Genomic DNA, 25,914 nt, shown 5'->3' on the forward strand with positions numbered 1-25,914 from the left:
GCAAGGCTGAAAGCGTCTGTTCCAATCTGAAGTTCTTTGCCAGCCTGCTAAAAAGGGATAAAGTTAGAACTAGCAAGCAGACTTTTAGGAGTTCTCTTGACGGAATCAAGTCCCGCCTGCTAAATCAGAACTCCTGTCCTTTTAGGGCAGAGGCAGATTTTCTCCCAATTCAAAAATGACAAGGAAGCCTATGAATGAAAAATGTTGCAGTATGGATACCACAACTTACTAGATACGTGTGTGTTTGTGTGTAAGCAAAAGCATGGGAATCCAGAAGTATTTGCTGCTACTTGAGAAAACATTCAGCAATTGAAAAGACCTGGAGACATGTTTGTTTTTTTAAAAAAATAAAGATCACATGATCACTGAGTCATTTCCAGGAAGGGAAACTCCCAGTGACTGAAAACTGAAAAGCGAAACTTAACTCGGGTCTTCAGTGCGAGGGAGCCATGGCCGCTGCAGGGGGTCACATCCAGCGTCTCCGTGATGAAGCCACTTGCTCCATCTGCCTGGATTACTTCAAGGATCCAGTGACCATCCCAGAGTGTGGGCACAACTTCTGCCGATCCTGCTTGGTCCTCTTCTGGGGGGAAGCGGAGGCAGAGGCTTCCTGCCCTCAGTGCAGAGAAAGAGTCCAGAGAAGGAGCCTCGTCTCCAATCGGCTACTGGCTAATGTGGTGGAAATAGCCCAGAATCTCAGCCTCCAGGAGGGAAAGGAGGAAGGAGGGAAAGGAGGAGTCTGTGGAAAGGAGGAAGGAGGGAAAGGGAGAACCTGCGAGGATCACCAGGAGCCCCTCAAGCTCTTCTGCAAAGTCCACGAGGCCCCCATCTGCCTGGTGTGTGACAAGTCAAAGGAACATGAAAATCACAAGGTGATTCCTCTGGAAGAGGCTTTCGAGGAATACAAGGTAGGCGATCTCTGGATCTGGAGGGGGAGAAATAAATAGCTGTGGATTCTTCCTGGGAGGTTTTCTTTTGAATTCTCAGGTCCACAGTAGGCATGGCATAGATTGGTCCTTGTTCATCGCCTTGGAAGCAGCCCAGGGGAAGCCTGGGGGCTCCTGGGATGGCTGGAGGGGGGCGTTGAAGTCTTTCTCTCTGCCAGGGGGACAAGGGGATCTTGAAATACTCACAGCAGCTTCAAAGATTTGAACTGGGACCTTGGCAGGGAGAGAAAGGGTTAACCTCGTCCACATCCCCCAGCAAGGCTGCTCTGTACATATTTAGAACAGTAGAAATGTAAATGGCACATAGACAACTAAGTACATGTCTCATTTGGTTACCAGGATTCCTCCTCAATGCCCTGCAAAACAGAGAGCAGCAAGGGGTCAGCGTGGGGGGGGGGACTGTTAGCTAGGAATTGTCCAGATGGTGCAGGATCCCACCCCCCAAGTATCTGTTGGAAGCAGATTTGGGAGTGGGGAGTGGAAGCACCTACTGGTGGCTTATTCTGGGGGGTGCCGTGGAGCCTGTGCAATGAGGTTTCGGGGGGGGGGGCTGAGGATCTCCTCCCACCCCAAATGGCAAAGGACTCCGTGGTTCAGAGTAGCATCTGCAAAGACCAGGGGGGAAGATGACTTTTTCATGGCAACTCGGAATTGGACCTGTGAAATTATATACTATATATAGTGCCTTTTAATCCCTTTTTAAAGAAATCACTTATTCTACTACAGTGGTGCAAAAATGCTCCTGTGCTATGCAGTGCTACTAATGCCACACAATAGTGAAAATAAGCTGGTTCCTTTGAACTTGCGGGAGGACCAGACAGCAATCGTGTGATCAAAGGAGCTACTTGGGTGGATTCTGGCCGCAGTAGAACTTCTCTGGCCCAGAAATGGAAGAAGCTGCAGCACTTAAATCTCCCCTGGTGGCCCTACACACTTGGGGGTCTGGCTACTGCAGAGAAAATAACTGACAAATAGCAGAAAACCAGAATTGCCATCTGACCCAAAAGAGGGGTTTGGAATGGGTGAAGTTTTGAGAAGCGCTGCTCTATCCCTGCATCTCTCGCCTCTTGGGCTGACCTCACTATCTCTTTGATGCTAGAGTGATACATCCCAGGTTGTATCCTGCCTTATCCCTTCCTCCTCCTCCTCCTCCTCTTCCCACTTCTCCCTGAGACCTCAAGATGAGAAGTCAGGTTGGGACTCCCAAGGAAAGGAGAGGAGGCTGAGAGATCACTCCGCAAGGGAGGGTGTTTGAGAAAGTGTGAGGGGCTGCCAGCTCTGCAGGCAAGGGGGGAACCTAACTGGGATCCTGAGCCCCACAGGGGTGCTGCAGAAGTAATGTAGCTGATCCACGGAGCCGTGGAACCAAAGAGGCTGAAAACCACTGTACTTTTATTTCCGCCAGTAAATTACTTTGCTATTCTAGCAAGGCCACTGGGCGCAAAAAACCATTGTGATTTTCATCTCTCTGTGTGTCTCAATCAAAGCTGAGTTTTTCCTTTTCTCTTTAGGGAGAGATCTGTCGCCGCCTGGAGATTCTGAGGAAAGAGAGAGGGGAAATTCTGGCCCATCAAGCAGATCTGGACAAGGAAAGCAAAGACCTCCTTGTAAGTGTTTCTGTTGTTACTAGACAGGGAACAAGCACTTGAGACCTCCAGGTATAGGGCAGTATATAAATTCAATAGAGAAGAAGAGGAAGAGGAAGAGGAAGAGGAAGAGGAAGAGGAAGAGGAGGAGGAGGAGGAAGAAGAGGAAGAAGAAGAAGAAGAAGAAGAAGAAGAAGAAGAAGAAGAAGAAGAAGAAGAAGGGAGTCAGGACTGAGGAGGGATGGAGAAATCTGCCTGTTTCAGCTTCTCCACATTTCTCCTTTTTCCACATCAGTCTGTTATGAATCAGATGTTAGGGTAGCCACCTCCTTGTATAAATATTTTGATCTGTACTTTACCCTCATAAATACATTTTTTTGTGAATATTACCTGGCTGGGTCAAGCTTGAAAATATCAGAATTTTAAAGCTCTGTTTTGGTCTTCATATTTTTTCAGCAATAGTGAATTAGGTAAGTTCACCTTTGAATGCTGCTAAATTGAGTTTATTTCCCCTTGTCATTTATTATGTGAATAGAAGTCAAGGAGAAGCTTGAGGACTTGTGAGCTGAAAGGGTGGAAGCAATTTAATCCAAATCCTGCTTTACCATAAATATTACTAAAGAACTGAATTCTAAATGTGCTCTCTTGTTCATTTTTAGGAAACTCAGGCTTTTTAAAACCTTTAAAGAAAACAGGGGAGCTATGAGGATGAACTTTGCATGTTGTTCTCCTCTGTTTCTGTTCCTTCCAACACCTAAATCGTCCCAGTCTAAACTGAGGGGTGTTTTATGTCCCTGAATGTTCTCTGCAGGGAAAATCCATGGCTAGGAAAAAAGAGCTCCTTCCTTTAGGCTGTATCCGTCTGCAAAATAGACATCAACTGAAACAGCAATGGAGAGGGCCTCCCCTCAAAATAAAGGTTTACTTCTTTAGCCACTGAAGGTTTCATGTCTATGAAAAATCTGAAGTGTCCTCCCTGTTTATTTTTCATAATTTTGTTTCTGCTGTTTTGAGGCTAAGAACCAAACACACTCAGACCTCCTCTTTTCTTGCAGAAATTAACAGAAACAGAGAGGCTGAAGATTGTGGAGAAATTCAGAGAACTGCGCCAGTTCCTGGAAGAACAAGAAAAACGTCTGCTGACTCACGTGGAAGAGGTGGAGAAGGCGATTGCAGGGAGAAGGGATGAGCAGCTGGCCAGACTCTCCAGGAAACTCTCCTCTCTTGAGAAGATCATCCAGGAGATGGAGGAGAAGGGTCAGCAGCCAGCGAATGAACTCCTGCAGGTAAGACGGTGGCAGGAACAGCCCAAGGCTCCAGGAAAAGGCTGCCTCCAATCCTTTATGCGTCCCTTTCATTTATGCAAAGAGTGCAGGGGCTCAGGTGATGGAGCCTCTAGTCAGGTTTGTAATGGACAGGAAGACCCAAGAGACCTGGGATGCTTAACTCACCTGAATGCAGACTAGAGATTTTTCTGTGTTCTTGATGGAACAGGAGGTGCTTTTCTGCTCTTTGCTGATGATTTGTCTCCAAATGCCTTCTTCTTGGCAATGCTGCCTTCCTGCCCTGTGCTGGGCTTCAGCGAGGATGAGTTCAGGCCTCCTTCCAACATGAGCCAGTCTCTTGACCAAGCTTCTTTTCCACTTCCCTCCACAACTTCTGGGTTGATCACCTTCACAGTGGATCCAGATCAGCCCAAAATGGTGCTCAGTCACAGTGCCGAAAGAGCAAGACAGAGGGACTCATCCAGACTGCTGCTTGTCCCACCCCTTTCCTCCAGGAAAACCTGCTCTTTACTGCTGAATTAGAGCAAACATCAGCCTGGTTTTCTCTGGATTGACGTTTGCTTAGATGTTGAACTAAGGAGCAGGTTTTTCTTGAGGGAAAGCAGCAGGGCAAAGGCAAAACTACTTGGACCTGTGTTTTCTGGGCACAGGAAAAGCAGAAGTGTGGATGAGCCCAAAGAAACACTCAGCTATATAATAATAATAATAATAATAATAATAATAATAATAATAATAATAATAATTATTATTATTATTATTATTATTATTATTATTATTAATATATTTATATCCCACCCATCTGGCTGAGTTTCCCCAGCCACTCTGAGCAGCTTCCAACCAAATATTAAAAACAATACAGCATCAGACATCAAAAACTTCCCTAAAGAGGGCCGCCTTCAGTTTTCTTCTAAAAGTCGGAGAGTTTTTTACTTCCTTGACATCTGATGGAAAGGTGTTCCACAGGGCAGGTGCCACTACCAAGAAGGCCCTCTGCCTGGTTCCCTGTAACCTCACTTCTCGCAGCGAGGGAACTGCCAGAAGGCCCTCGGCAGTGTCCAGGCAGAACGATGGGGGTGGAGATGCTGCTTCCGGTATACAGGACCAAGGCCGTTTAGGGCTTTAAAGGTCAGCACCAACACTTTGAATTGTGCTCGGAAACGTACTGGGAGCTGCTTTATTACCCCTTTGGAGGCATTTTATGCTGCAGGTGCTTTTCTTATTTCCAGTTGGAAAGTAGAATTTGAAATTTGGGGACTTCTATGGAAGACAATTTGGGACAGTTCCCTGGTAGGATTATCCTGTAGGCTTACTTACATCTGAATTGCACAATGCAAACTGGATTAAAGTTAATAAATTATAATCTAAGACAAGAGATGGGATGGAATCTTCTCCTGAACCCACAAATATTAAATTTCCCTAAAATGCTGGTGGAATTCCATAAGGATTTTCAACAATAATTGCAAACAGATGTGGAAATGTGGAGAACTTGATATTGGAAAAATTAATAATTTCAGACTGGAGAAATAAAAGCTGTGAGAAACCCAAACTGGCTGATTCCACCATCCCTGCCCACAACCTTGCCATGTGCCAGGCAGACTGACATCCGAGGGGCAGAGTCTGAGGGGGTCTTCCTAGTGTGGCCTGTGGGGTGCAGTGAATTCCCTTCTCTTTTCCCCTCTAGGATGTGAGAAGCACCTTGCAGAGGTAAGTGGATCTGGCTCATTTCCATTAGCATCCCTCCACGAGGCCGGGATGCAGGAACCTCAGACATGGCCCCCCAGGGGCTGCAGGGGGGAGACTGTAGGACTCACTCCCTGAGGCATCTCACAGGTAAATGCAGGGCCCCCTCTCTGGGACTTGACAATCGGTAGATCTTTTTATACTGTGAATAGATCACAGTCTCTTGGGAGTTGGACGTGCCTGCCTTCGTTGTTTCCTTCTAGACTGACCAGTTCAGTCACTCTGCCGGCCCCCCACCCTGTCCCAAGCAAACTCCTGCCCCATAGAGCCCCTTGGGGGGGGGTGCGATTTCTCACCAAGGAGCAGGAATTGGCTATTTTCTTGACCATATTCCAGCTGCAGTATTTCAATTCAAGGTGTCACTCAGGTTCAGAGTAGAGGTTTTAAGGAACATTTCTTGTTTCCCAACAGAAGTGCATCTCTTTTTCTTCCTCACCCCTTCTCTGGGGACATCTAGAGAAAGGAAATGTGTGCTGTGCTGTCATCACCCTCAGACAATTCCTGCCCCTTGATACAATATGATTCTGCTGCTTCTTTGAATAGACATCAGTGGGGAGACCCAGAGGCCTGGGGTTGCTGTTTTGGCCCTTGGGGGTCTGGCTGAGGAGTCCGTAGTGAGGAAGAAACTCCCCACTCAGGGCCTGCTTGTCCCTCTAGGCCTCCTCCCAATTCCTTTCTTTTCCTTTAACAGAAATTGCGGATTTGAATGGGCTGACATTGTTTTTCTTTTCACCAGGTATGAGAAAAGAGAGAGTCCAGAGAAGCCGAAGGCTTTCCCTCCAGAGCTGAGGAACAGGATCTTGGAATCCTGTGATCTAAATCACCTTGTGGAAGATGCAATGAAACAATGGAAAGGTAATTAAAATTGGCTGCCAGGATTTCACACTGGGAATTCTGTTACTTCTTCAGAACTGAACATGCCAGGCTCTTATTGCATGGAATTTAATAACCCCAGGATCCCTTCCTTCTTGGGGCTCCAGCCTTCATTTCCTGTCCCCCAGAATGGCCCATGTATATTGTGACGCTGGATCCTGTAATGGAAGCCTGAACCAGAGTGTATCTGTTTTCAATTCTACGGAACCTCCTTTTCCTTTTGGTTTCCCGTCTTCACAATCTGGGGTTGTCCTTTTGGAGGTTCTCCTGCTCTGAATAGATGTCAATTCAAGGATGCTACATTATGAAGTGTTACTTCATAATGTAATAATAAGAGCCAGTGTGGTGTAGTGGTTAAGAGCAGTAGTCTCGTAATCTGGTGAACCGGGTTCGCGTCTCCGCTCCTCCACATGCAGCTGCTGGGTGACCTTGGGCTAGTCACACTTCTCTGAAGTCTCTCAGCCCCACTCACCCCACATAGTGTTTGTTGTGGGGGAGGAAGGGAAAGGAGAATGTTAGCTGCTTTGAGACTCCTTAAAGGGAGTGAAAGGCAGGATATCAAATCCAAACTACTACTCTTCTTCTTCTTCTTCTTCTTCTTCTTCTTCTTCTTCTTTTATATGGAGATTTATTTCAGGTGGAAGAGTGTTGCCCTTACACTTTATTATCTTTTTGCTTCCTCAGATGCTGTGTTATACAGAAAACAGATTCAGAAAGGTAAATTTCCAGGGGAGGAACAATTTGACAGGAGGGATGGGGACTAATATTTCATGGGTGTTGAACCGTCTGTTTTGCAGACTATGGGACCCCCATCAATGGCGTCACTCTGAGAAACAGTCCTCTAGGGGGTTTGGGTTCTTTGTCTGTCCCATAAATGAACTGGGAGAGGGTTTGAAGGCTTGGATTGGGGGCAGAGCTTGTCCCTGTGAAGAACCCGCACACCAGTCTGAGTTCCATTCCTGCCTATAGACTAGTATCCTGGTTTCACCCTCGATTTTATAGATTTTGCTTTCTTTGATAAAATCGATATACTGCTCAGTTGTGGGGGGAAAGCCTCAGAGCCTTACAATATCTTACAAAACCCTTTGGGAAAATCCTGCAGGGTTAGTCCATTGTCCCTGGTTTCTGGTTCTCATGTATAAGGAACCTCCCTTGCATTTTGTTTTCCCTCCACACAATCTGGAGAGGTTCTTTTGAGGCTTCTCGAGATTTGCTTGGATTTCTCCCTCGTGAAGTGTGTTAAAAAGGGCACCCACAAGCACCCAGTCCCTTCTCCACCTCCTGCCAGGCAGGTCTCCCAGCAGCAGAGCCAAGGCCATTTCACCAGCCATTTCTCGTGCTTCAGCCATTCCCATCTCCTGAGAGTTCCCGCTGTTCCTATGAGATCAGCCCCATTCCAGGAGGGCGGCCTCCCCATTGCATGAGACCCTTTGAATTACAGGGTAAAGCTCTGCCGATTCTTCCTCTGCTTTGTCAGCATGCTTGGAAATTCCGCTTTCAAGAGCTTTCCCCCACCACTTTACTTGGTGCAGATATTAACCTTCCTCCAGCCCTCCAGTACAGATCCCCATTTCATTCATGGATTTTGAATGGTTGTATTCTGCCATTTTCTAGCATGGTTTACCACTTCTGATTTCCCCATGGAATCATGGAATAGTAGAGTTTGAAAGGATCCCAAGGATCATCTAGTCCATGGGTAGGCAAAATAAGGCCTGGGGGCTGGATCCGGCCCAATCTTCTTCTAAATCCCGCCCGCGGACTGTCTGGGAATCAGCGTGTTTTTACATGAGTAGAATGTGTCAAAATACAGTGGTACCTCGGGTTACATACGCTTCAGCCTACAGACTCCTCTAACCCCGAAATATTACATCGGGTTAAGAACTTTGCTTCAGGATGAGAACAGAAATCGTGCTCCGGCGGCACAGCGGCAGCAGGAGGCCCCATGAGCTAAAGTGGTGCTTCAGGTTAAGAACAGTTTCAGGTTAAGAATGGACCTCCAGAACGAATTACGTACTTTACCCGAGGTACCGCTGTATAGTCCAGCCCCCCACAAGGTCTGAGGGACAGTGGACCGGCCCCCTGCTGAAAATGTTTACTGACCCCTGATCTAGTCCAACCCCCTGGAATGCAGGGATCACAGCTAAACATGTTAGTTGTTTTAATTCCTTAGGCATAAAGTTGTTGTCTTTGCAATTATTTGTTCTATGATGTCATCTTTTGCTTAAAATATTTTTTTTTAGCTATTAACCCTCTTTTTGCTTCCTCAAATGTCCAGTCACTCAGAAATCTCCACAGAGGTAAATTTCACATGGAGACCCCAATTCACAGGAGGGGTGGGGACTAGTGTTTCATGGGGGGTCAAGAGTCTCTTCTGTATGTTGAGAACCATCCACCGCTTGACTCCAGCCCTGCTGTTTGTGCCACAAAGGCAGAGAGGGTGGACTTGAAGGGGGGGAGAGAAACTTCCCAGGAGGATCAGGCAGAGGAGGGAAGAGTTTTACCCCTGGCTAGAGAAAGTTGGGTTGCTTTTCCATCATGTGACCTTTTTCAGGTCTGGTTGCCAAATGTCCTCTTTTCACCAGCCATGTCTTCTATTTTCATGATCAAAATTTCTTAAAATCTGTATCGGGGCAGATTTTTAAAATTTGGCAGAATGTCCCCAAGTTTTTTTGTTCAGTTTTTTGGTTTCCAGGAACCCATGAAAAATTAAATATTGCATTAGAGCAGGCATAGGCAACCTCGGTCCTCCAAATGTTTTGGCACTACAATTCCCATCATCCCTGACCACTGGTCCTGTTAGCTAGGTATCATGGGAGTTGTAGTCCCAAAAACATGTGCAGGGCCGAGGTTGCCTATGCCTGCATTAGAGTCAGATCTAAGGCACCCAGTTCGGCTAATCTGTAGCAGAGAATCACAACAGAGCAGCATCATAAGCTAGCGACATACTGTACTGTAAATGTCCCTTCTCTTGTGGCTGAACCAAAAGGACGCTGGCTCAGCTACAAGATCTTGGAGAAGGAGTCCGGGAGGGCAAGAGTTAAGATCCCCCTGCCCGTAAGGAGAGTCCACATGCAGATGTTCAACAGGTTAATAAATAGTTCTGTGCACATTTACGTTCAGCAAGATGTGAACATGTGCCCAAATATTTCATGCGGCAAGTATTCTTACTATTCTTTTGTTGTTGAAAGTTAACAGCATTGCTACTAGCAGTACAGTGGTGCCTCGCAAGACGAAAAGAATCCGTTCCGCAATTCTCTTCGTCCAGCGGTTTTTTCGTCTTGCGAAGCAAGCCCATTGACGGCTTAGCGGATTAGCGCTATTAGCGGCTTTTAGCGGCTTTGCGGATAAGCGGCTTAGAAAAAGGGGGGGAAGGGGAAAAAACCCGCAGGAACTCGCAAGACATTTTCGTCTTGCGAAGCAAGCCCATAGGAAATTCGTTTTGCGAAGCGCCTCCAAAACGGAAAACCCTTTCGTCTAGCGGGTTTTCCGTCTTGCGAGGCATTCGTCTTGCGGGGCACCACTGTATATCACAGCTTCTATAGCTTACATATAATAGGCGTATTTCAAATGAGAGTCGTCATAGCGATCCATGGTTAAAAGTCAGAGTTGGCCAGTGTGTCCTCTTTCTTGCTCTTCAATATATATATAATATATATGGTATATATTAAATCCCAAAGAGAAGCATGGAATAAGCAGTCCTTTGTAAAGTTGCCCTTCCACCTGCCTCCTCTTCCCTGGCGGCAAGGCCTAAACTTCCAAGATGGTTGGGAGGAAGGAGAGACCAAGTGGGTGAGAGAGATGGAGAGCAGGAATAAACAGGCCCCCCACTTAACACGATTTTCACTTTTGTGCATGAGGGCCCAGAACATAACTCCCGCAAAAGTGAGGGGAAGACTCTATATGTTTTTGTGTGGTATTTTTATGCTGTGGACCACCCTCAGACCTATAGATGAAGGGCAGTATGCAAATGTTGATATTATTATTATTATTATTATTATTATTATTTATTATTATTATTATTATTATTATTATTTATTATTATTACAGGGGGGTCCTCATCTCCCAGCCCAAACCAGGGTTCCCCAAAGGCCAGTTCCCACAGAGATTGTCAGAGGGGGGCGGCTTCTCTCCTCTCCTGCCTCCTCCAATTCTCTCTTTCTCCTTCCCTAACACAGAAGAGATGAGTGAAAGGTTTCCTGGGTGGTTTTTCCCCTTAGAAAATGCCTGGGTTGGAAGGAGGGCAGGCACAATGGACATTGAATATAAGAAAGTGAAGGAAACTGAGTTAAAAATCAACAAGGAAGTTATTTATTCTGCTGAGAGTCTGCAAGGAATGCAAGGAATTCCCCTTGATCTGAAAGGGAATCTGGGTTTTCCGGCTGTTTCTTGGATAAGGATGTCCATCTCTGTCTCTCCGCTGACTCTGCCTGATCTTCTCTTTCCCTCATCTTCTCCCCAACAGCAAATGTCACTCTGGATCCAGACACAGCCCATCCCAAACTCATCCTGTCCAAGGATCGGAAAAGCCTGAGATTGGGAGACAAACTGCAAGCCCTGCCTGATAATCCCGAGAGATTCAGATGGTCCTCTTGTGTGTTGGGACGTGAGGGATTCACAGCAGGCAGACATTTCTGGGAAGTCACTGTGGAAAGTGGGGAAGGGTGGGCTTTAGGGGTCGCCAGGAAGTCTGTGGAGAGAAAGGGCCGCTTCCCCTTTAGTCCTGAGTGGGGGATCTGGGCTGTGGGGATTTCGAGAGGGGGGTACATGGCCTGGACATCCCCTAAATACTCTCCTCTGTCCCCAAGTGAGGAGCCCAGGAGGATCCGGGTGACTCTGGACTATGAAGGGGGACGTGTGTCTTTTTCTGACGCCGACTCAGGAGCCGAACTCTACACGTTCTCAGGAGCCTCGTTCTCTGGAGAGACCCTCCTCCCTTTCTTTTATCTGTGGAGAAATTATACAACCCCCCTCATTATCTCCTGAGGAGACTACATCTGCCTCTCAGGCCCAGCAAGAGTTTCTCTCCAGACCAGAGTGACTGACATAAAAAACCATTTACCCACCAGGAGAGCCTTGGGCAGTTTTTCAAGGGCCCTTTGAGAAGATTCATTTTCCTTCCTTTCTCCAGAATTCCCTCTGCAGCTCACTTCTTCTGAAAGAGACAGTCACACTTTTAACAGTCCCAATAAATCATCTTTTCCTCACCTTGAGTCTTGTTTTCCTTTTGAGATGTCTGATTTGGCAGAGCACGAGGCTCTTAATCCCAGGGTTGTGGGTCGGAGCCCCACGTTCGGCAAAGGTTTCCTGCACTGCAGGGGGTAGGACTAGATGACCCTCAGGATCCCTCGCAACCCTGCAATTCTACGAAACCTCCCTCTCCCCATAATATCTTATGCAGCTGTGAAAATGCATGCATCATTGGATTAATAGAGGACTAAAAAATGAACCCCTTCCCCACGTCAGGCAGGACAGCTGGAGATCTCAGATGGGAAGAAAATAAAAAAGAAATTGAACAGGGCGTCAGCTTCAAATGCCCTCTGCAAATACAGCCTCCCCATCTCCACACTTTGTCAGAAATGAACCTCATTGCATTGAGCGGGGCTTCGGCCCAGTTATATGTGTTTAGGTTTGATGCATTAACGTTCCATATTTACAGGCTGGATTCTGTATATCAGGGGCAGCAAATGGGGTGTCCTCTGGATAACGCTGGACTCCAACTCCCCTCTGACCCATCCAGCATGGCCAGGGGTCAGAGAGGATGGGAGCTGCAGTCCGGCAGCTTCTGGAAGGGGCCCCATGGGCTGTGCTGCCCTATACATTTCGCAGGACACCCTCCCCGTGTTCCTCAGCCCCACCCCAAATGCACAATGCTCCCCCAAGGAGGGTCTTCTCAGCACCAGGTACATCTGATTTCTCTCCTGGGATACTAAGAGCTAGAACAAGAAATGCCTATGGAATTGACCCCTCATATATCAGGCCGGACTCTCCCTGGCTCCACTATCAGGGCCGCCGACTACTGACCGGTGCAGCCTGATCTCCTTTTCCTGCGTTTCCCAAGGGGTGGTGGCACATCAAAATAAAGACACCTTCCCCCCCCCACCTGCCTGAGGGCCACCTCCCCTTCCTCCATCCCCCATATGATGTTGGTGGTCTTTGTGTGTACTTTTCCCTTTGATTCCTTGCAAATGTCTGCTTCTTCGCACCCCCAAACCACCAGCCTGTAGGAGAAAATTGTATGTGTTTTCTACTTCAGTAGCAGCTAGCGTGTTGGACTGTGACGTGGGAGACCAGGGTTCAAATCTCTGTTCGGCTACGAAGCTCAAAAGGTTGACCTTGGGCCAGTCTCGGCCCGTCCTACCTCACAGGGTGGTTGTTGCGAGGATTAAATGAGCGAGGAGAACCATGTAAAATGGGGAGGACAAACTATGCAACCCCCCCTTGAGCTCCTTGGAGGTGTAATAAACGAAAATCTGCCCTTATTCCCTTATTGGGTACACAAGAGCCCTTGTAGAGTCCTTTGTAGGTTCTCCATCGGTAGGAGAAAAAAACAGAGGCCAAACAGAGAATATTAAGAAGCAAAGCAGCTAGTAATCTTGATCTTTATTCAATTATTGCAAAAGGGTGCCCCCTCACAGACACGAGAAAGGAGGAGGAACCCCTAACAAAAGCGTGCCTGCCCTTATATAGAAATTTAAAATTGCCCACCCTCGAGTCCCAAGACCACCCCCAGAAGCATCATACATAAATCACAGAAGGGGTGTAGCCCAAGACCACCACCCCCCCGATACATCATACCACATCACAGAAAAGGCGGTCTACAACAGAAATCTGAGTGCATTGTTTATTTCCTGTCTGGCAGGTTACCTGTTTAATGAGAGCCTGGAGCCTGGCCAGACTTTGGTAATATTAAATACTTAGTTCCTGCGCCAGGTCACAGGCTCACACCCTATTCAAACACAGATATACCCTTAGGACAGGATTTGTGAGGAAAGAGACAATGGGGAGGTTTCCCACTTTGACCTTGCAGAGAAATATTTGAGGTAAATTTGTTCAGGACTTTTTTCTGTGGGGTTTCAGGCATGTGGCTTATATACAGTGGTACCTCAGGTTAAGAACTTAATTCGTTCTGGAGGTCCGTTCTTAACCTGAAACTGTTCTTAACCTGACGTACAACTTTAGCTAATGGTGCCTCCTGCTGCTGCCGTGCCGCCGAAGCACGATTTCTGTTCTCATTCTGAAGCAAAGTTCTTAACCTGAAGTAATATTTCTGGGTTAGTGGAGTCTGAATCCTGAAGCGTCTGTAACCTTAAGTGTATATAACCCTAGGTACCACTGTATTTATGTACGTGTTTGCTTGGTACATTTATGAACATTTATTACCTATCTAAGATTTTTATAACAGAGGAAAGGTGAGGATACAAATGTTAAGAAGAAGAAGAAGAAGAAGAAGAAGAAGAAGAAGAAGAAGAAGAAGAAGAAGAAGAATGCCGTATTGGCCAGAATATAAGCCGCACCAACAAATAAGCCGCACCTTTAAAATTCAAGGGGGGGAGAGAGAAAAAAGATAATACCCAAATATAAGCCACTCCCTTAAAATTGGGTTACAGGCTGAAAATTGCTGCCGCTGGTACAATTGTAACTCTGAGCCAATTTAAGCCTTTCACCGTAAATCGCAAATGAAGTCTCAGGCTCGCAAATCGGCAATAAAACATTCTTTTTGTTTACCGTATGTCTGTTTCAGCAGCAATATCGTAAAAGGCAGTTTTTGTAAGGTCGCAAATTTAAGCCGCACTTTAAGTTTTCAAGGTCAGAATTTGGGGGGGAAAGTGCAGCTTATATTTGGGCCAAAATAATAATAATAATAATAATAATAATAATAATAATAATAATGATGATGATGATGATGATGCACTGTTTCTAATAAGGCTGCACCTAAGATAGCTCAGGGGACGCAGGTGGCGCTGTGGGTTAAAGCCTCAGCGCCTAGGGCTTGCCGATCGAAAGGTCGGCGGTTCGAATCCCTGCGGCGGGGTGCGCTCCCGCTGCTCGGTCCCAGCGCCTGCCAACCTAGCAGTTCGAAAGCACCTCCGGGTGCAAGTAGATAAATAGGGACCGCTTACCAGCGGGAAGGTAAACGGCGTTTCCGTGTGCGGCTCTGGCTCGCCAGAGCAGCGATGTCACGCTGGCCACGTGACCCGGAAGTGTCTCCGTAAAGCGCTGGCCCCCGGCCTCTTAAGTGAGATGGGCGCACAACCCCAGAGTCTGTCAAGACTGGCCCGTACGGGCAGGGGTACCTTTACCTTTTTAAGATAGCTCAGATGGCATAGCATGAGACTCTGAATCTCAGGGACGTGGGTTCCAGCCCCATGTCGGGTGAAAAATTCCTGCATCGCCGGGGGTTGGACTAGATGACCCTCGGGTCCCTTCCAAGTCTGCGATTCTGCAAGGACTTGTGCAGCTTAAGAGTTAAACCCACCGAGCTGCAATGGCGAGAGTTTCACGAGGGAGGCGGGCTTGTGAAATCCAGGAAGGGTTTTTCCTCCCTGGTTAGGGGGTGGGCCTTGGTTTTGAATTTCTTTTGCAGCTGGCATAAAAGGAGGAGGAAAGAAGGAGCTGGGGCATGAAAGAGGCAGAGAGGCAGGGAATTGCTGGAGGAGAAAAAAAGATCCTCTTTTGTAATTGCTCTCGCTCCTGATTTCCCCCTTCCAGAAGAAGCAAACTCTTTGAGCAAGCTGGGTCACAGGGTATGTGGACAGCGCTTTTCTATGGGGTACTGGGGAGGGGCGGTAGGGCAGGGGGGCGGCATGGGGCAGGAAGGCTCCTTAAACGAAGGGGGCCTGCCTGTTTGAGCCTCCTGCAAATCCTGGGCAATGTGTATGTGTGTGGGGGGGGCTTCTGCAGAGCATCGGAGACCAAAGCGCAGAGCAGCGCATCGTTAACCTCTGGAACTCCCCTCCACAGGAGACAATAATAATAATAATAAATTTTATTTATACCCCGCCCTCCCCAGCCAAGACCGGGCTCAGGGCGGCTAACACCCGATATAAAAATAAATTGATTGAAATACAACTTAAAAACAAGATTAAAATAGAACTTTAAAATATTAAAATACAGCCTCATTTCAATGGAAACTCAAATCAAAAACTTTTTTGGGGGGATGAAAACGTCAAGTCTTCACCAAGGCTAACTTTCCAATGATCGTCCCCAACACAGACAGCTTTGAAAAGAGGATCAGACTCATTCGTTTGGTCTGAACCGGAAAGGGATCTGCTTATACCTTATTTAGAAAGCGGGACACTTCCCTTGCGGAATCAGCCCCAGATCGGAGGCCACGTACTGTGTGGTAGCTTCAGAATTATAACTCTTGATTTAACCCCCATGTTTCCCGTCTTTCCTTCCAGGGAGAAGCTCCTCGCGCCGGTTTTGGGACCGCCAGTATCTCCTCCTCTCTTGTCCTAGTTCCCCGCTTAGCATTTTGATCCTCAGAAGTCATCCCTGTGGAGATCAGGAAGGGATGAAAACGGAGGAGCAAGACTCGGCAGCCGAGAGGTTGCAGAAGGCAGGAAAAGCCCCCCAGCTTGTCCCGGCCACAAGTATCGGGGAGCCTCTGTGTCGGACAGTTGCGCAGCCAAAGGTCAAGGAGGAACCCAGCAAAGGTCTTCTCCTTCACCACTGGGAGGTCCAGTGGCAGGAGTTCCTGAAGACGATGGAGTCTCCTCTGCCCGGATCGGGCGCCCCATATCTGCACAGCGAGGCGGCCCCATGGGACGATGCCAAGGGCTTTCTGGCCTCCTTCGAGCGGGTGGCTGAGGCCTGCCAGTGGCCCAAGGGAGAGTGGGCGGCCAGGCTGCTGCCAGCCCTCCGAGGAGGGGCCGAGCGGGCCTTTGGCCGCCTGGAGGCCAGCGACAGAGAGGATTATGGGAAAGTGAAGGCGGCCATCTTGCGCGGGGACACCACCGCCCAGGAGAAGCAGCGGCAGCACTTCCGCCGCTTCTGCTACCAGGAGGCCGAGGGGCCGAGAGACGCCTATGGCCGCCTCCAGGAGCTCTGCCGTGGGTGGTTAAAAGTGGACCGGCACACCAAGGAGCAGATCCTGGAGTTGCTGATCCTGGAGCAGTTCCTGGCTATTCTGCCGCCCGAGGTCCAGGGCTGCGTCAGGGAGGCCGGGCCCGAGAGCTGCTCCCAGGCAGTGGCCCTGGCCGAGGAATACCTCCAGGCGCAACGGGAAGCTGAGGGGCAGGAGCAGCTGGTGAGGCGGTGGCACGGTGCCGCTCGCATGCGCCTTGGGGCTGTGTTGCCGGGGGACTCCTGTGGGTCTGATCCTGCCACTCCCTGGGTTGTTAACCAAGAGAGCGAAACCTGTCCGTTTCATGCCGCTTAAGGAGTGGAAGTCCGATTCCATGCCCCTAGCTCACTCAGTGAAACACTTAATCTCGGGGTTGTGGGTTCAAGTCCCATTTTGGGCAAAAGATTCCTGTGTTGCAAGGGGTTGGACTAGATGACCCTAGGGATCCCTTCCAACTCTGATTCCTGTGCTCTTCTAGGCATACTCCCCAAGTATCCCTTTTCTCTAATGACAGTTCTGGAATTATGAAAGCCATCCCAGCTTCTGATTTGATCCCAGAGTGTCCCTAATTCCGCTGCCAGTGCCAAGATCAGGGAATAGTATGAGCCGGCCCTTGTCCCAAGCAATGGTGGCTGTGAGAGGGCATCCTGTTGCCTCTCCATGGACTCTCCATGGCCGCTGCTACCAGCCTCCTCCCTTGGGCAGCTGCTAGTGGCTGCTGGATAGCGGGTGAGGAGAGGCCACCACCATCGAGGCCCTGTTTGATGCGCCAGCTCTGAGGGGCAGGCAGAGGACAAGAAGAAAGAAAGAAATGTTTAGCTGGGAAAGAAGAAAGGGGGAGTGGAGCAGAGCACAAGGAATCTTGATTTTTGTACAGTGGAACCTCAGTTTTCAAGCGTATCGGATACTGAACGATTCAGAACCCGAACGCCGAAAACTCGGAAGTAATTGTTTTCGTTTTTGAACATACCTGGGAAGTCGAATGGCTTCCAAGTCACATTTCTCCGTTTTTTCAATGGATTTTACTGACCGCCCATTGCGCCTCCGTTGTCGAACGTTTCGGAAGTCGAACAGTCATCAGGAACGGATTATGTCTCGAAAACTGAGATTCCGCTGTATTTGAAAAAAGCGAGTTGTGCGTCCGCATCTAATCTTGCCCCTTTCTGAAATGTATTCATTGGCAGGTGCTTCTCTTTTTTGTCAATCAACAAATAAAATAAAATAAAATAAAATAAAGCCGGGATTAAGGGTTTTTCTCAGGAGGGCGTTTTTGCTGCGTCCCATTGGTGTGGTCGTGGTGGAAATGCTGTGCTGGGATGGGTTGGGGGGGTGGGATGGGAGTTGGGGATGAGGAGGGTCAGTTGAGTGGGGAGAGAGAAAAGCCCCTCTTTTCATCTAAGGTACGTTGGAGGGTATGGCTGGGTGATGGCTTCAGCGTGGGGTTTGAGGGAGGCTCTGGGTTTTCTGCCCAGGCCTCTCCCTCCTTGCCCTGTTGCTCTGTCCTGACGGGGTTCCTTTTTGATGTTACAGGTGGGATTTGAGGAGCCCCCCGCAGATGTCTCTGAGGAAGGCCAGCTGCCGCCCGATGTCGAACAGAGACCCCTATACGTGGAGGCCAAGCAGGAAGATGCAAGTGAGGCCCAACTGGCAGGTAAGCAGGGCCGGATTTAGAGTCGTGCCCCCTGGATCTTGCACCTTCATTGTATTTGTCAGGGAACTGCCATCGGAGCCCAGAGTGGAGGTAAGGCTCCCCAATGACGCAGGAGAGGGGACCAGCAGGGGGAGAGAGAGCACTTCCTCAGGAAGAAGGGGGAGCCTGAGAGGGCTTCGGAGGGAGGGCTCCGAGACTTTTCCAGCGAGACCAGCGGGGAGAGCACAGGACCTCCGCTAGGGACGCCCACTCTGCGCAGAAAGCTTCCGTGCAGGGAGGCTAGGCGGAGACTTGGTGTCAAAGAGCTTTTATGTTGGAAGAAGTTCAGGAAACACCCACTGACGGATTCTGCCAGGAAACACCCACTGACGGATTCTTCCCAGGTATGTTCTGTTGGAAGAAGTTCAGGAAACACCCACTGACGGATTCTGCCAGTGTCCAGCCAGGGAAAGGTTTAGCCGGACAACGCAGTCTGGAGCAGCTGCGGCTTACGCACAAGCAACCCCAATTCCCATTACAGTATTGTTCCCGTCACATGCTGAAGACACAACCACTTTGGCTTCGCGTGTGCAGAGGAGGGCAACTAGGATGATCAAGGGTCTAGAAGCTAAGCCTTGTGAGGAACGGTTGAAGGAGCTGGGTTTGTTTAGCCTGCAAAAGAGGAGACTGAGAGGAGATATGGTAGCCATCTTCAAAGATGGCTGTCACATGGAGAATGGAGCAAGCTTGTTTCCTCCTGCTCTGGAAGGTAGGACTCGAACCAATGGCTTCAAGTTGCAGGAAAGTAGTTGGATGGGCATCTGTCATGGATGCTTTAGCTGAGATTCCTGCATTGCCATGGGTTGGGCTAGATGACCCTTGGGTCCCTTACAACTATGATTCTGTGATCTGAGAGAGACGGGGTTTTTTTTTGTTTTTTTTTAAATAATTTTTTATTAGAGTTTTAAAGGTTACAAAAAAGAAAATTGAATTAAAAAAGAAAAACATAGTCAGAAAAAAGAAAAACATACAAACTGTACCAACACATAAAAAATAGAAAAAAAGAAGAAAAAAGAAAAGAAATCCTAACCTTAACATAACTTTCTTTCCTTCACTTATTTCCTTGACCTCCTCACGCCTCCCTTTTTTGTATTCTAAATCAATTAATTATTACAGCAAATCCTTTCCATCTTTGTTTTTATCCTAGTGATTGGTCTTAAAGCACTAAATTTTGCATTCTCTTCTTTCCCTAATTAACAATCCATTTTTACTTAGCCCTTTATAACATTTCTGCTAAAAACCACATAGCTTCATTCCAACATCCTTCTAACATTCCTTAATTTTACAATATTTCTGTAAGTAAACTTTAAATTTCTTCCAATCTTCTTCCACCAACTCTTCACCTTGGTCTCAAGATTCTGCCAGTCATTTCCACCAATTCCATATAATCCATTACCTTCATCTGCCATTCTTCCCGGGTGGGTAGATCTTGTGTCTTCCAGTACTTTGCAATGAGTATTCTTGCTGCTGAGAGATACGTTTTTCAGGTCACAGCCGATCGCTGTGGCTGTAAATTGTTTTGAACTGCTTTAGCATTGAATTTTATTTTTTAAAATTTATTTATTACAGTCCAGAGACCCAACAAATCGTAACAAAGCAATGCACAATTCAGACAGCCTACTTCCAGGTTAAACAAGCATTTTGTTCAGACTTAAAGATAGGGATCATTGGTTCTTGCAACCACTGATAAAAACTTCACCACTGCTAATGTTTGTCCGGTCTTCCAATAGGACCCTGACATAGTGAGCCTCTGATTTTCCCGGGAAAGGTACCAGCAGGGTAATATCAGTTCAGCCCTGGCTTGCGCATGTTTCGCAAAGTGCAGCAAAATATGTTTTAAGGAATCGATGTCTTGAGCACACGAGTGAAGTCTGTCCTGGTAGGGAACTCCTCTCAACCTTAGTTCCAGTTACAGATAGGTAGCCGTGTTGGTCTGCCATAGTCAAAACAAAAAATTCCTTCCAGTAGCACCTTAAAGACCAACTAAGTCAGTTCTTGGTATGAGCTTTCGTGTGCATGCACACTTCTTCAGATACAAAGTGTGTATCTGAAGAAGTGTGCATGCACACGAAAGGAATTTTTTGTTTCCTCTCAACCTGCCATCCCACACTGCAGAAGGAAAGACGTTTAGTCTGGCTTTGGTGAACAACCTTAGATAATTTGGTACTGAATTTTTAATTTCTGTAGTCCACTGAGGGATGTTAGGGTGAAGAAATCAAATTAAGAGAAGTAAGAGAAATAACCTTCTTTTTCTCATTTATTCAGCAGGTAAAAGGTGGGTGGGCATACCTGAGGGAGAGAGATACACACCTGAAGATGGTGAGGGGTTTTCCGGAGGGAGAGCAGAGGAGGAGAACTTTTCCTCGTGTGGTGAACAAGAAAATTCCCCAGAGAGTCATGAATGGCGAAGTCAAGGCCACGAAGCAGAAGGAGCACATGAGTCTACTTCCTGCGAGGGTGACGGCAAGGAATTCAGCGAAACCATGGACCAGAAGGAAGTCTGCGCTGGCAAGAGGCAAAACACGTTTCGTGGGAAAAGCTTCAGCCTCCTTGCCAACCAAAGAGCCCGTGTAGGAGGAAAACCGCAGAACAAATGTTTGATTTGCGGGAAATCCTTCCTTTACAGCTCCGACCTTGTCATCCACCACGGAATCCACACCGGCAACCGGCCTTACGAATGTCCCGACTGCGGCAAGAGATTCAGCCGAGGCTCCGACCGCAACCGCCACCAGAGGATCCACACGCAGGAAAAACTCTACAAGTGCCTGGCCTGCGGGAAATGCTTCCTCTATAGCTCGGACCTCGTCATTCATCAGAGAATCCACACCGGGGAGAGGCCCTACGAGTGCTTGGACTGCGGGAAAAGATTCAGTTGCAGCTCGGACCGCAACCGCCACCAAAGGATCCACACCGGGGAGAAACCGTACGACTGCATGGACTGTGGGAAAAGGTTCAGTCAGAACGTTCACCTCAAGAGGCACCGAAGGACCCATGTGGGAGAGAAATCGTACCAGCGCCCAGAATACGGGGAAAGTCTGAGCGTGAGCTGAGGAATGAAAACCATGTTCCCCGTTACGTTTTATGAGGTAGTTTGTGGACCTCAGCCAAGGTAGTTATGACGTCACGTGTTTCCGTTCTGTTTTTTAAACTTTGTTTCCTGCTTTCAAGTTCCGTCCCCCCCCCCTCAAATTTTTATTTATTTATTTTATAACACAAATAAACAATACAAACAGAAATACTAACAATGCAAACAAATTCTTGTCTTATCCTTATTTTTTCTAAACATTGTTAGGTGAGCTTCCCCAAGTCCCCCGGATGTGATTTTCATTTTACCTCATGTTTAGCAGTTTCATACATCATAATTTTAAACCATTTTTTAATCACACTTACTTTTACCTTAAAAATCTTCACATTCTATCACTTACAAATAATACTATTTTAAAATACACTATCTTCTACTTCTAAGCCTACAGCCTATATCCACTTCCAAAGCTATTCTAAGATTTAAATATTCACATATTTTTTCAAATATTCTTTAAACTTCTTCCAGTCTTCTTCCACTGTCTCTTCTCTCTGGTCTCAGAGTCTCCCGGTCAGTTTGGCAAGTTCCATATAGTCCATCATCTTCACCTGCCATTCTTCTATAGTTGGTAAATCTTGTTTCTTCCAATTCTTCGCTAGTAATATTCTCACAGCTGTTGTAGCATACAGAAAAAAAGTAACATCTTATTTGGGGATTTCCCCCTCCTGCTTTCAAGTTCCATCCTATCTGGGAATGAGTTGAGTTTGGGATTCTCTAATTCCACCCAACAGGTAAAGAAAGGGTGGCTGGTCGTAGCTGAAGTGAGGGGAAAGATGTTCCAGAAGACTCAGAACAAGTGGGAAAGAGAGAAATAAGAAATGATGTTTTCCAGGGTTGTACGCAGAAAAATGCCTTGAGGAGTCAGGACGGTGAACGGAAATGCGAAGCTCACACCATGGAGACAGTGGATGAAATTCTTCATTGTGGAAACGGCTACAAGAGCCTTAGGACAACCAAAGGCGAAAAAGAATTTGTACTTGTAAGAGCCAAAACACCAGACATGCTCATGGGAAAATCTTCAGTCCAAGTTTAGGTGCTCTTAGAACGAAGAGCACAAGCACAGAGGAGCTTGAATGTATAAATGTCTGGAGGATCCGCTCGGGTTCATCAGAGAATCCACACAGGAGGGAAGCCTTGGAAGCGCTCCTGTTGCAGAAAAGGATTGTGGCGTAGTTCACAGAGACAGGAAAGAGTCATGTAAAAAATAAAAATAAAAATCTCCTTTAACAGGCAATGGTAAAAAAAAAACACGAACAGCAGTAATGGTGTTTTAACTTGCATTGTAAAACGCATACATGTAAGAAGCACATAGATTCTCAAATTGAGGACAGTCTAGAAATTGGCGACGTAGTCCGGAGTGTTGTTTTAACAGTTAAAAGTCAAGTCTGGAAGTGATTTCTAAGCAATGTGTTCCCAGTGAGTTCCCAGAACCAGTTAGAGCAGGGGTAGCCAACATGAGGCTGTCTAGATCATGGGTAGGCAAACTAAGGCCCAGGGGCCGGATCCGGCCCAATCGCCTTCTAAATCCAGCCTGCGGACGATCCAGGAATCAGTGTGTTTTTACATGAGTAGAATGTGTGCTTTTATTTAAAATGCATCTCTGGGCTATTTGTGGGGCATAGGAATTCGTTCATTTCCCCCCAAAATATAGTCCAGCCCCTCACAAGATCTGAGGGACAGTGGACCAGCCCCCTGCTGAAAAAGTTTGCTGACCCCTGGTCTAGATGGACTCTTCTTCTTCTTTAGCGATCACTTGTAGCTGAGCAAGATTGTCTTCCATAAACACTGTTTTAACAGTGAGTCCATAAGTGACTGTGGAGGCCAATTCTGGATCCACACGTCCTTCCACAGTGGGGACATTGGTTTCCCGGCGGAAGTTGATCATGGTGAGGGTTTGCCAAGCATGCCTTCCTCTTAGCACGTTTCTCCCTTTCGTCCTGAGTTCGAGCGTCTTCAAAGCCCATGACACCTTTGGTAAAGGCTGTTCTCCAATTGGAGCGCTCGCAAGCCAGTTTTTCCCAGTCGTCTGTGTTTATACAACATTTTTCAAAGATTCGCCTTGAGAGAGTCTTGCCTTGAGAGAATCTTTAGACACCCATCACCCCTGACGACTGGACGTTCTCGCTGGGAGATGGGAGTTGGGAAACCAAGCACAGCCTGAGGGAACCGCAATGGCCATCCCTGAGTTGCAGGTTGTATGAAAAACACACCTTTTTATTTCTAGTAGCCATCAATATAGCCTTGTTCCCCATGAATTTGCCTGATCCTCTTTGAAAGCTGGCCAAGTCAGTGGCCATAAATATGATTATTTCTCCTCTCGCTCCTAGGCATGGTATTGGAAATGCCATCAGGAAAGAGAGCAATGTCAGCTGAGGGGCTGAGCAATTCCCACCAGCCCAGATTTCCCCCCAAAGGCTCTAGTTGCTAACCCCTTGCAAATGAATTTGTCATCTCTTCCTCTTCTATGTCTCCCCACTCAATTTGGAGGTGTGGGCAGGAGGTTGTGACACAAACACAAGTAATTTATTTTGACACCTGGCAGACTATAAGTTGAGGTGACAGGGGTGCAAATGAGGCTGTAGGTTTCTCTTCTAAGGGGGGGATGTTTGTGTGAGAGTCACCCAGACTTCGGTAACAAATTTGGATAATAAAAAGTCTGAACTGCACAGGAGAGAGTTGCGTTTGGTTGGCATCTTGCTAAGGAACAGGTAATTTTGTGCACCAACTCTTTCTGTGGTTTTCAGCAGCAAGCATTCAGAGGCAACAATGGACAGAAAACATCACCATCGTAGCTGTCAACAACTATAAAGGTAAAGGTAAAGGTACCCCTGCCCGTACGGGCCAGTCTTGACAGACTCTGGGGTTGTGCGCCCATCTCACTTAAGAGGCCAGGGGCCAGCGCTGTCCGGAGACACTTCCGGGTCACGTGGCCAGCGTGACATCGCTGCTCTGGCCAGAGCCAGAGCCAGAGCCGCACACGGAAACGCCGTTTACCTTCCCGCTGGTAAGCGGTCCCTATTTATCTACTTGCACCCAGAGGTGCTTTCGAACTGCTAGGTTGGCAGGCGCTGGGACCGAGCAGCGGGAGCGCACCCCGCCGCAGGGATTCGAACCGCCAACCTTTCGATCGGCAAGCCCTAGGCGCTAAGGCTTTAACCCACAGCGCCACCTGCGTCCCTTGTCAACAACTATACCCTTCCCAAATTTTATTTGGATGGTCAAAAAAGGACCTTCAGAGGTGTTTACTAACCACGAAAAGTCTCTACCCTCAGAATTACAATCTGGAAAGACACGACACAAAAGGAAAATGGATTGGGAGGGAGAAGGGGGGGAACCCGGGTTCAAGTTCATAGTTACAAGTTGTCCTGACCAGCTAGGGTAGGAAAGCTCAAGGAAAAGAGGCACCAAAACGTTGTGGGTCTCAGCAGTGCCAATGTGGGGGCCTTGCATCACTTCTCTTTCATCATCATCATCATCATCATCATCATCATTTTGTTTGTATGCCGCCTTTCCATAGTTAAAACAATGCTCAAGGCAGCTTAAAACATAACAGCCTGAGCGTGCTCCGGTCCAGGGGGTCACGAAGAGTCCGACACGTTGTTGTTTGGTTGTTTAGTCGTGTCCAACTCTTTGTGACCCCCTGGACCAGAGCACGCCAGGCACTCCTGTCTTCCACTGCCTCCCGCAGTTTAGTCAAACTCATGCTGGTAGCTTCGAGAACACTGTCCCACCATCTCGTCCTCTGTCGTCCCCTTCTCCTTGTGTCCTCCATCTTTCCCAACATCAGGGTCTTTTCCAGGGAGTCTTCTCTTCTCATGAGGTGGCCAAAGTATTGGAGCCTCAGCTTCACGATCTGTCCTTCCAGTGAGCACTCAGGGCTGATTTCCTTAAGGATGGAGAGGTTCTTGCAGTCACTAAACGACTAAACAACAACAATCTGCGCCCAGGGAAAGGGTGGCAACCACAGAGCCCGCTTGTACAAGATGGGTGACACCTGGCTTGAGAGCAGTACATGTGAAAAGGATCTAGGAGTCTTGGTTGACCACAAACTTGACATGAGCCAACAGTGTGATGCGGCAGCTAAAAAAGCCAATGCAATTCTGGGCTGCATCAATAGGAGTATAGTATCTAGATCAAGGGAAGTCATAGTGCCACTGTATTCTGCTCTGGTCAGACCTCACCTGGAGTACTGTGTCCAGTTCTGGGCACCACAGTTCAAGAAGGACACGGACAAACTGGAACGTGTCCAGAGGAGGGCAACCAAAATGGTCAAAGGCCTGGAAACGATGCCTTATGAGGAACGGCTAAGGGAGCTGGGCATGTTTAGCCTGGAGAAGAGGAGGTTAAGGGGTGATATGATAGCCATGTTCAAATATATAAAAGGATGTCACATAGAGGAGGGAGAAAGGTTGTTTTCTGCTGCTCCAGAGAAGCGGACACGGAGCAATGGTTCCAAACTACAAGAAAGAAGATTCCACCTAAACATTAGGAAGAACTTCCTGGCAGTAAGAGCTGTTCGACAGTGGGATTTGCTGCCCAGGAGTGTGGTGGAGTCTCCTTCTTTGGAGGTCTTTAAGCAGAGGCTTGACAACCACATGTCAGGAGTGCTCTGATGGTGTTTCCTGCTTGGCAGGGGGTTGGACT

At 47.7% G+C, this 25,914-nt stretch overlaps 3 protein-coding genes across 5 annotated transcripts in view; 2 read left to right on the forward strand and 1 right to left on the reverse strand.

The window, feature by feature from the left end:
* LOC307208241 (uncharacterized protein) overlaps window positions 1–25,914 on the reverse strand; it is a 118,862-nt gene that overhangs the window by 12,128 nt on the left and 80,820 nt on the right. The gene's annotated exons all lie outside the window — the stretch shown is intronic.
* LOC307208689 (zinc finger protein RFP-like) lies at window positions 316–11,636 on the forward strand. The gene is made up of 7 exons (XM_079963558.1): window positions 316–908; window positions 2,459–2,554; window positions 3,589–3,819; window positions 5,501–5,523; window positions 6,296–6,414; window positions 7,117–7,149; window positions 10,895–11,636. The coding sequence occupies exons 1-7, from the start codon at window positions 450–452 to the stop codon at window positions 11,413–11,415; spliced, it is 1,482 nt and encodes a 493-aa protein (XP_079819684.1). The 5' UTR covers window positions 316–449; the 3' UTR covers window positions 11,416–11,636.
* LOC307208600 (uncharacterized protein) lies at window positions 14,129–21,248 on the forward strand. Of its 3 annotated transcripts, none has more exons than XM_079963374.1 (4): window positions 15,109–15,176; window positions 15,834–16,681; window positions 18,029–18,149; window positions 20,454–21,248. In XM_079963374.1, the coding sequence occupies exons 2-4, from the start codon at window positions 15,947–15,949 to the stop codon at window positions 21,236–21,238; spliced, it is 1,641 nt and encodes a 546-aa protein (XP_079819500.1). In that variant the 5' UTR covers window positions 15,109–15,176; window positions 15,834–15,946; the 3' UTR covers window positions 21,239–21,248. The 3 variants fall into 3 exon arrangements, 2 of the variants coding, with proteins under 2 accessions (XP_079819500.1, XP_079819501.1); XM_079963375.1 differs by having other exon boundaries at window positions 20,457–21,248; XR_013835198.1 differs by lacking the exons at window positions 15,834–16,681; window positions 20,454–21,248 and adding an exon at window positions 14,129–14,387 and having other exon boundaries at window positions 14,760–15,176; window positions 18,029–18,161.

This window comes from Podarcis cretensis (assembly GCF_951804945.1).
Source record: "Podarcis cretensis genome assembly, chromosome: 2".
NCBI lineage: Eukaryota > Metazoa > Chordata > Lepidosauria > Squamata > Lacertidae > Podarcis > Podarcis cretensis.

Coding starts and splice junctions, on each gene's coding strand:
- LOC307208689 (XM_079963558.1), top strand. CDS start 450: ATGGCCGCTGCAGGGGGTCACATCCAGCGTCTCCGTGATGAAGCCACT. Junction 2,555..3,588: donor AGGAAAGCAAAGACCTCCTT/GTAAGTGTTTCT, acceptor CTTTTCTTGCAG/AAATTAACAGAAACAGAGAG. Junction 7,150..10,894: donor CAGAAAACAGATTCAGAAAG/GTAAATTTCCAG, acceptor TCTCCCCAACAG/CAAATGTCACTCTGGATCCA.
- LOC307208600 (XM_079963374.1), top strand. CDS start 15,947: ATGAAAACGGAGGAGCAAGACTCGGCAGCCGAGAGGTTGCAGAAGGCA. Junction 16,682..18,028: donor CTGAGGGGCAGGAGCAGCTG/GTGAGGCGGTGG, acceptor TTGATGTTACAG/GTGGGATTTGAGGAGCCCCC. Junction 18,150..20,453: donor AAGTGAGGCCCAACTGGCAG/GTAAGCAGGGCC, acceptor TCATTTATTCAG/CAGGTAAAAGGTGGGTGGGC.